General features: G+C 40.1%; 1 protein-coding gene across 1 annotated transcript; it reads left to right on the plus strand.

Annotated features, from left to right (window-relative positions):
- The first annotated feature begins 233 nt into the window (after window positions 1-233).
- Window positions 234-9,940, plus strand: g3bp2 (GTPase activating protein (SH3 domain) binding protein 2). The gene is made up of 13 exons (XM_026359668.1): window positions 234-435; window positions 1,990-2,108; window positions 2,191-2,272; window positions 2,573-2,746; window positions 3,253-3,343; window positions 3,462-3,567; window positions 3,688-3,874; window positions 4,048-4,149; window positions 4,763-4,865; window positions 4,971-5,030; window positions 5,207-5,338; window positions 5,448-5,566; window positions 6,614-9,940. Exons 2-13 carry the CDS (start codon window positions 2,014-2,016, stop codon window positions 6,890-6,892), a joined length of 1,530 nt encoding a protein of 509 aa, XP_026215453.1. The 5' UTR covers window positions 234-435; window positions 1,990-2,013; the 3' UTR covers window positions 6,893-9,940.
- Window positions 9,941-10,329: the final 389 nt, after the last annotated feature.

Raw genomic sequence — 10,329 nt, forward strand, 5'->3', positions numbered from 1 at the left:
TCCACTGGACCACGTTCTAGGAGTGTCTAGAATAGGTAGTCTAGTCTGGCAAACGCAGATTATAAAGCACAGCAGTGCAGACCTGCTACAGGTATGAGCGCTGATGTCCGCAGAGGAATTAGTATGAAGTTTTGGGGGCGGGGTCATTTGTGGCGCGTCATAATTTATGTTGCCTAGTGTAAACAGTCCATTGGCTGAATCCCTGCGATGGGGGTTCCCTGCCCCAGATCGCAGGGGTACAACAATAAATCGAACCTATCATTTTAAATCTTCAATCTCTGGTACAACAGAGATCATAAACTGTTAGGTTGAGGATTGTGGGGGATATTACAGTATTTCATCTGGGATACTTTGTATTTCAGAACAGTTTAGAGTCGCTTAATTGTAGTTATTTATTAGAACCAATTCTGTCTACATAGATAGGTCTTTCATAAGGTAAGTTAGCCATCCTTCAAGCTAGCTAAGTCGGCTATGAAACGGGCTAGCAAGCTAGCCGTAGCTAATGTTAGCTGCATTGTCTAGTCTAAATCATAACTAAGTGTTCGACAGACAGGCAGGAATCGTTCAAAGTAACTAACTAGATGTATCGCTACTGTATACATAGTCCACACTAACTAACTAGTTAACTTTTTGACAATCAACCAGATTTGTTAAATCTGCATTTCTTAGTTTTCTTTGAGCTAGCATAGCATTTAACTTGCTGGTGGTTCGACAACCTGCATAAGTTAGGGGTGATTTATCTTAAAGTTTGAGAAAGCCACGTAAAGCCCACTATTTTTTTTAACAATCATAATTAAAGTTAATGAGAATTAAGGGGTTGATGTTGTAATTTTGGGATAATCGGTAGGGTAATATGGACATGCTTTATTGGTGCACTACAATGGCTATCAGCGGGTTTAACATGATGTCAGCATGATGGTTTTCACCGCTTGCGATCAGCGTGCAAACTGTTTGTCCGACATTACAGTGAACTAACACCTTGTCATTTGTTAATTTTAATATGTAGACCCACAACGCCAAGTGTTTCTTTTAATATATTACTCCAACTCAATGTAAAATTTACCACCGGCTGAAAAAAAACGACGACGCCACAAGTTAGCATGAGCTAGTGTTACCTAGCTGCTAACTAGCAATGTCCCAAGCTTGCAGTTTCTGCGTACTGGGCTAACGTTTGCAATTTAAGATGACAGCGACGAGGCCGGTAGATTAGCATGAATGTTGTTGACTCTATAACTCCTACATAACTATAACTACTACTACATTGTCTCATCGTACTCATGAAATGTCGAGAACAGGCAAAATTAATATAATGCCATAGAAGAAATAATTAGAAGTGTCACGTCATGTCGCTAGTAACCATGCGACAAATGTGAGAGATGGCGAAATGTTGTTAGCCTAGACATGAAAGGCCTCGTATACTAGAACATTTGTCGACAAGGCGATGCTCAGATGTGTGTTTCAGATCTAGGTGGTACGTGTTTTGAGTTCATTTTCTATGAACGTCTGCAGCAGTCGCTTCCTTTTTTATCTACAACCGGTTTCCCTCTTTGTCTCATTGGATGAACGTGATGGCGCAGTTGAATGTTAGCTAGTGTGTTAGCATGTTAGCTCAACAATCAGCTGTCTTACATCTGCCGTAGGATTGATGTAGGTCAGGTGGACCACGGGCCTAATGAGAAGAAGTGATGTTCTCAAAACAATGACCCCAAACAATTCATGTAGCGTCCAGCTGACTCTTATTTTTAGTCACAGACTCCTTCACTCCGTTTTCAGTTTGTTGAGTAATCAAGCTGAAATGAAACGAATGCTGTCAAATACAAAATACAGCAACAAATATTTTTCCTGTGAAAGGTAAAATATTCAGTTCTGTTTGAATAGTTTGTAAAAGTGGGCTTGGACTCGATGCTAATTTTGAGGCTGCATTTGTGATGTTGTTCAATTAGTGGCAATACATTGCTAACTTGATTGTTTGTTTGCTCTCTGTTTCAGCACTTAATATAGTTTACCAAAGAAATGGTGATGGAGAAGCCAAGTCCCCTGCTTGTAGGGCGGGAGTTTGTGAGGCAGTATTACACACTCTTAAACAAGGCACCAGATTTCCTACACAGGTGAGTTCAGATATGTGATATAGTATACATATTATATAGGTGTTTGTAATGTGCTCTAAATGTGATATTATTGTGTTTTTAGGTTTTATGGAAGGAACTCATCCTATGTTCATGGAGGACTTGACCCAAGTGGGAAGCTGGCAGAGGCAGTGTATGGGCAAGCGGTAAGGGATATGGCCTACTAATAAAGATTCACTTCATGAATACAGTGTAGTAGGTATTGAATTACGTAGTGTGGTAATAATATAAGTATTACTTTCATACATTATTTTTGATTGATTTCTAACTATAACATAAATATACTACGTTCAAAGTTGAGCTCAGTCATGAATGTGGGTGTTGCATACCTCAGATCATAATTTCTAACAATGTGATTCCATGATTCTCAAGACCGTGGTCCTCGTTGTTTTGTGAACAAACTAAGAGATCATTCCTTTTCTCTTCATTGTCACTGTGTCTTTTAGGAAATCCACAAGAAGGTCATGTCCCTGCAGTTTAGTGAATGCCACACGAAGATCAGGCATGTCGATGCCCATGCCACACTGAGTGATGGGGTTGTTGTGCAAGTGCTCGGAGAACTTTCCAACAATGGTCAACCCATGAGGAAGTTTATGCAAACCTTTGTGCTTGCTCCAGAGGTGAGAACTTCTCCTTTTCTGCAGAAATAATAGCAATTGAGCTGGAGTTATGACAAAAGTAAAATTAATCCCATGAGATTCATGGTTTAATTTTAAACACCTGTTAGGGTAAGTGGTCCTCTGTATTGAAAAAAATGTATCAGAAGATGTTTTGCTTTTGCTATAATAAAATCACTCAAAAAAAAAAAAAAAAAAGAAAGGAATATGTCAAGTGGCCTTGTGTGCCATATTTATTATGGGGCGACAGTGCATCAGTTAGCAGGATAGTCATCCACAAAGCCCAGGATAGTTGATTAAATTCCTGGTCCCTCCTCACCACATGTAGACGATATATTGAAACCCAGTAGCAGCGCCTTCATCCATGTGCAGCTGTCCAACAGCTTCTCCCCTGTGGGCATTAATAAAATAGTTAAAAATAAATGTGGTTTTCTTTGCCATTTTAAAAATGGACACACTTCAGCCATAACAGTGTATGTTGTTTGGCCTGATGGAAAATATTTTCTCAGGGTTCGGTGGCAAACAAGTTCTATGTCCATAATGACATCTTCCGTTATGAAGATGAGGTTTTTGGAGATTCTGAAGCTGAGCTTGATGAAGGTAAGACATTGATTACCTTATACGCACCTTGTTTTAATTTATTGGTGGGTTTTTGTTTCTTGTGTTAGTCGCTTTATGTGCACTAATGGGCCATTTTGCGATTTCTATGTTTGTTTAGAATCAGAGGAGGAAGTTGAAGAGGAGCCTGAGGAGAGGCAGCCATCCCCTGAGCCACTTCAGGAAAGTCCCAACAGCACCACCTATTATGAAACTCACCCCGTCACGTATGTCAAAATCCTGATAACATATTGAAATGTATTTGAGTGTATCTGTCTAAATCTTGCAAATCTTCAATGATTTTGAAAATGTAGTTTATCAACAGCATTATGTTTTATGCTCTGCAGTAATGGTGTAGAGGAACCCATGGAGGAGCCTGCTCCTGAACCAGAGCCTGAGCCAGAACCAGAACCAGAGCCCAAAGTAGAGGAGATAAAGCCTGAAGCAGAAGAGAAGGTTCTGGAGGAAATGGAGGAGAAGGCACCTTCACCGGTCCCTGTGGAATCCCCACCAAATACCCAGGAGCCTCCCAAGGTGAGGTTCATGTGCCTTGATAAGGTTTAAGTCTCAGTAGATTCATGGAGCTAATACTATAAGGAGCCATACCAGACAGAGTTTTTGTGAAAGCAGCACAGCAAATCAGTTTAAGGAAAACTTTAAGAGGTTATCTTTGTAACCCTAACAACATATTACACCATTCCCCACAGACTTTCTCCTGGGCCTCAGTGACCAGTAAAAACCTGCCCCCTACAGGCACTGTCACGTCCTCTGGAATCTCACCCCATGTTGTTAAAGCTCCAAGCTCACAGGTAACCAGCCACCTCTGGATATGTTCATAGCAGGTCCCCACAATTTCCCCACAAAGAGTACTTCGGGGGTTAAGACTAAGTTTTAGGGTTAGGGTTAGAATTAGACTTTAGTTTGCATTAGGCGTTCAGTTGCAAGGGTGAGGGGGTTAAGAATGCATTATAAATGTCCTCACAAGTATGGTAAAACAAACGTATGTGTGTGCTCACGTGTAATAAAAATACCGCTTAAGCAAGTTAAAATGTTGGAAAATGATGTTCAAGCTTTGAAATGTGTGGGAAGAAAACCTTTGAGAACCCATTTTTGTGGGACATATGGAAGAATTAGGTTTTGTGTGTTTGAGGTGTACATGTGTAACAAATGGGGATGATATTCTGAAAGGTGGTCTGATGTTGGAAAAGTGTGTAGTTCCTAAAGAACACGAAACTTCTTTCAAATAATGAAATACTTATCTTTAATATAATCTTTAAATACTTCATCAAATGACTATTGTACCACATATGACACATGCATTGTAAGACTGGCTGACCTTTTCTGATCCTTTGAAGTGATATGTTAGTAAAACAGATGGGTGGTTAATTTCATCTGTTTATGTGACACCTCTCACCCATATAGCCCAGAGTTGAAGCCAAGCCGGAGACACAGGCAGCACCTCTTCGTCCCAGAGATCAGCGCACGCGTGACAGACCGGCCTTCGCACCTCGGGGTCCCAGACCTGGTAATACCAACACTCCCTGACAGATCGATCTTCCACCACTTTTGTTACTTTGTGGAACTGTTAACCTGGTCTTTTCTTATACTCTGCACATTTCTGTCACTTTAGATGGTGTTGCATCTTCTGAGTCACAAGCGGGGAAACCACATTTGAGTTTTGTTAATAAAGGTATGCATGTAAATATGACTATCTAAAAAACTGATTACTCGGTGAGAATGTTATTCAGTCATTTTCTTCTTAGACATGACCTGAGTTTCATTTTCTTGATGCCATGAATTTGTCTTTCACTTGAATTTTATTCTAGGCTGGTCTGATGTTTTTCTCCCTGGTCTTCTTACTTGCAGGTAGCAGGGGAGATACCGAATCTGGCGACGCAGACAGCAGGCGGATTGTCCGATATCCCGACAGCCACCAGCTTTTTGTTGGCAACCTCCCACATGACATTGACGAGAGCGAGCTCAAAGAGTTCTTCATGAGTATGTTTTCTTGGAAAGCAATACTTCATCAGAACATAAAAAACAATCAAGCTGTGCTTGAGGGAATGAATTGTTATTTTAAACACATACATCTGATTTCTTTTTGCAGCATATGGAAATGTGGTGGAGCTGCGGATCAACACCAAGGGTGTCGGTGGGAAGCTGCCCAACTTTGGATTTGTGGTTTTTGACGACTCTGATCCTGTGCAAAGAATCCTGGGGGCCAAGGTAGAAGGGGCATGTATCAACATTTCAAAACCACTTTCATTCATTTGGTGGTGGTTTGGTGACACACATCGTTATCATTAATGTGACGCTACATTTCACTTCCTTGAGTTTGTTTTATACAACTTTGATAATGTTATGTGTCTCCAATTGTCATGTAACAAATCAGGCTATTAAACAGTATCTAAAGCCATGTTCAGACTAGCAGCAGCACCTGATCTGTGTTGCTACATGTGCAGGTTAAAAAAATACATATTTGAAGTAGAGTTTATAACTTTGGAACATTATCACTGCAGCAGTAATTTCCCACACACAGGACAATTAGAACAGCATTTCTCTGTACATCCTCTTCTACACTCCTTTTTTAATTGGCCAACATAGTGCATTTGTGAAAGACTTTTAACTGTTCTGTTGAAGACTTTGAATTTGGATGCACTTTACAAACAATTTTTTCGTAACATGTCGTCATAGAAATACTCTGGAAGAAATATTCCAAACCAGAAGGTCGTGAGAAGTAGAAAATCTGTCTATCTTGAATGACCTTATAACTCTGGCACCTGGGTGTTTTAAGCAAGAATAACTGAGCATAATTTCAGTGATAATAGCAGATGCCTTCAGACTTGCCTTGTTGTTAAAGGTTTCTAACACTCAAAGATGTGAGTTAACAAACCTCAACTCAAATATTATCACGGCAACACAATTGCGAAATGATGGCAAGTTAGTCTGTTTAAAAAAAGAAAAGCTATGCTGAACCAGTTTGAACTTTTTACTTAAGATCCTCCTGTTGAAACGCCACAGCTGCAACACAGGACTGATGTAAATCAGATAAATGAGGGGTTGGGTACCGCATTCGGTGTGAACACAGCCTCAGAGATTAAACAGTTTCACTGGCGTGAACACAGAATATATCGGGTCAGAGCAGTGTGACATCGCCGTGCTTACATAGGGCTTAGAACAGATAAACAAACCAGTGAATGATGTGGATTGTGAAATTAATGGGAAAATGGTCCTGATTTCCCGTGTAGTGACCTTTTGCTTTACTCCTTGCAGCCTATCATGTTTCGAGGCGAGGTGCGTCTGAATGTGGAGGAGAAGAAGACGAGGGCGGTGCGTGAACGAGAGACCCGTGGTGGAGGAGACGAGCGCCGGGACATGAGGCGCAACGACCGGGGCCCTGGAGGTTCGCGAGGCGTCGTGGGAAGTGTGATGCGCGAACGTGACGGGAGGGGACCACCATCTCGGGGCGGCATGGCCCCCAAACCTGGTATGGGCTCTGGAAGAGGCACCGGTGGCCAGGGAGAGGGTCGCTTCACAACCCAGCGCCGCTGAGAAGAGCACCACCTGCAGTGTGGAAGTAGTACCGTGTTCTTCATCTTCAACCGTTCTCGTTAACAAAAAGAAATCTTCATGTATAAACGTATATATTTGTTTTTTTTTTTTGTTTTTTTGTTCATTTTGTATTTTTGTTCCCTCTTTTCTTTGGAATGTGACACAGCCTGTCAACCATTTGTTTGTGAAATAGACAAAATAAGCAAACAAAAAATGTTGCTTGTTAGTTGTGAGCTGAGCATCCTTTCGGGTATCTCAAGAATTCACAAACTTTAATTTGTAAAGGCAAACCAACCAGGAGTATTCTGCCACATTAGGAGGGACTGATAAGACTTTTAACTACGGTAATACAGCCCATCATTTGGAAAAGAGATTAAATGCCTTGACTTAACTGGGGCGCTGCTTCACGAAATCCCTCTATTGCACATTTTATATGGTAGTTTTCTGCCCGTTACTGTTGGAAAAGAGTGAGATGCAAAATTTGTGCAGTTCCAAAGGAAAAGCTTGCCTTTTGATTTTTTCCTTTCAAGAGACCACTGCTTCAAAATTGCATAATGTACTCATCAATATGCACTAATGGGTACTTTTGTCGTTACATTGACATCCATGCTCGGAACGCAGCTGGAGAGACCTGTTTTGTCTCAAAGCGATACGACTTACGGGGCAGGCCTCGCTCACAGCCCATCTGCTGTGGCCAATGTACTTTTCACACTTTTGACCCAAAACTACGCTTCAATTTCTGCTGGATGGACAAGATGACAAGTAAATCTACATTATATTTTTCCTTGTTTATAAACCAAACAAAAAAAAAATTCTCCAATCCCGGACTTTCACTTAACGAGTGGGGGGACAAAGGATAAACAAGAAACAAAGTTGAACAATAGAAGAGGTGGTAATGGTGGTGGCTCGCTCTGTTTTTCTTTTCGATTCCAAGTTTGTGTTTCTTCATGTTTTTTCCCTGCCAGCTAGACCGCAAAACTGGGATGGACGACACCTCCCTCCCTCTTCCTTCCCTTCCCATCTTAAGTGAGGAGTAACAGAATAAATGTACAGCAAAAATCAGTTTACTGTATGTCGGGTTTTATGTGTATAGTTTTTCATTTCTGTCGACTTGATAAAAGCATGATGGTGCCTTCTATTTCACCTTTTCCAGTCTTACTGAAAGAGTTTGGGGGGTGTGCTGCCTCCTAATATATGGAGCTGCTCATTTTGAACTATTGTGTACTGGGAGCAGTTTAAAAAAAAAATCTTACAGTATTCACAAGATTAAATTTTTTTTTTTTGCTTTTCAGGTGCATATTTTCATATTTCATTTTTCCATACTGTTTTACTACCTAAGATGATCTGCTGTGAGTTTTGTACATTTGTTTTGTATTGTGTCTGTTCTGGGTTTTGTAGAGACAATAGGTGCCTCCAGGTCTGTTTGATGTTAAATGGTTAAGAGGTGCATCTGAAGAACTACTCCCACAATAAGGTACATTAAAAAATGGTGACAGTGAAACGCTTGGTTCTTGGTTTAAGTAGACGTAGCTCCACCCCACCATGATTTCAGTGAACTAGGATTGGCATGTTGGGAAAGAGTAAATGTCACAATGTGTTTTAACACATTGTTGACGCGTGTTTCAGTCTGACCATAGTTTGTGCGACTCATGGCAGCACTCGGGTTAATTCCTGGACTCAAAAGTTGTCAGACTGTTCTTTTTTTCAGCAACTATTTTGTAATGATCTGTGTGGGTGGGCTGGCCCTATCTCCAGCCTACAGACAAGCAAATAATTGTGCTCACTTTTCTAGCTGTTAATGCATTTGTATTTTCATATGCTGATTATTCATTGTGCTTATTCATTTTTTTTTCCGTTCAAGGCTAATCTATTCTGAATACTATACTAGTCGGATCCTCCTTGTCCGCTAGCATGTTTTGTTTTTACCATTCGGTAGGGAGGGAAGACCTTTGGTTCCAGCTGGAAAGGAAAACGTGACACGCAATGTTACCGTTTTATTTTTGTTTGTTATCTTGCACTGAAATGGGAAGTGAAATTTGATGTAGCATTTTCTGGACAAATATACTAATGAGGTCTTCCTTGTCTGGTGGTATTGCACTATTTCCAACAATTCTGGGACAATCTGTCACTTTGAAAACAGCCTCTCCAAATTTATCATCTGGCAACGAAAAAGGAAAATATCAGTGCTCATCTTATCAGCACAAAATGTTTGCTCTATCACAGTTTAAACAGGATTTGATGTACAGACATGACTTGTTTAATATAGTTTTCCCCCCAGTGATGCTCGGCCACTCTACCTTATAGTTGAGATTAAATATTTTCAGATGTGAGAATAGTTTTCAATACAGAGATTCTTTATTTGTTACCTTCAGCCTTTCACCCAATGTTAGAGGGGAAAATAAAACTACAGTTTATTTTTTGTTTTCTTTTTTTTTTTTTTTTTTTTGAGTGTTTTAACAGATAGTTCTCATGGCTGCCTCTGTCCCTAAGGTTTGTCAGGTAAATAATGACTCAACATAGGCACTTGACTGCAATCCTACTTCTTACTGCAATGGTCAGCGAAGAGGGTGGTGAAGAAGAGCCATCATGCTTTCAGACCAATCTTGTGCTTTTTACATCATAGTGGTGGTTTAAAAAAATGCTTTAGCATATTAATGTTACACTTGGGGAGGAAAAAACATTTTGACAGAGGTTTTAAGCAACTTAACCTTTTCCAAACTTAAAGTGATCCTCAAATACTAAACAAAGAAGTAAAAGGAAAAAAGCATAAAGCTGTTTTTTTTAATTTATTTTCTTGTGGTTGAAAGAGTGGATCCGCATTGTGAAATCATTCCATCCCTTTTTGAGTGGAAATAGAAGAACCCTCTCGGCTTTAGCAGGTGTGGTAAACAGTTGGCTGCCATCTTAATTTTACTGTGTTTACCCTTTACTTGTTGCTAGTACAAAACTGTTGCAGGTGGAGAATCTTTTCTTCTTCTTCTTTTTGTTTCCTTTCCATTTTGAATGTGTTGGACTTTAACATACAATAAACTACTGATATCAGCACTACTTACAGTTTGTCATGCTTACAGCTGTGTTGTGTGCAGCATTTTAATATGCGTGCCAAAACAAAACCACTGAGGATGCTGGGAACAAGTAGGAAATTAGATTGGTCCCAGGCTGATGCTCCCTACTGTGGAGTCTGGGTCAGTGCAGACAACTGTGGTTTTAAACCCTGAAAGTTGGGCGAGAAGTAAAAACCTGCAAGATCATTGTTTGTTTTTATCTCAGATATTTTGTTTTGGCTGTAGCCTTAAAATGAGTGTTGGACAAAACTGAATTTAGTTCCCATAAAAATCCCTCTTGCAATAGGTGTTAATGTTGGTTATGTGTTTATTTTTGGTGGTTCTAAATACTTGAGTTTTTAATTTTGTTCATCCACCTACTAGCTACTGTAC

This window comes from Anabas testudineus, chromosome 1 (assembly GCF_900324465.2).
Source record: "Anabas testudineus chromosome 1, fAnaTes1.2, whole genome shotgun sequence".
NCBI lineage: Eukaryota > Metazoa > Chordata > Actinopteri > Anabantiformes > Anabantidae > Anabas > Anabas testudineus.

Coding starts and splice junctions, on each gene's coding strand:
- g3bp2 (XM_026359668.1), top strand. CDS start 2,014: ATGGTGATGGAGAAGCCAAGTCCCCTGCTTGTAGGGCGGGAGTTTGTG. Junction 5,339..5,447: donor GCTCAAAGAGTTCTTCATGA/GTATGTTTTCTT, acceptor TTCTTTTTGCAG/CATATGGAAATGTGGTGGAG. Junction 5,567..6,613: donor AAAGAATCCTGGGGGCCAAG/GTAGAAGGGGCA, acceptor TACTCCTTGCAG/CCTATCATGTTTCGAGGCGA.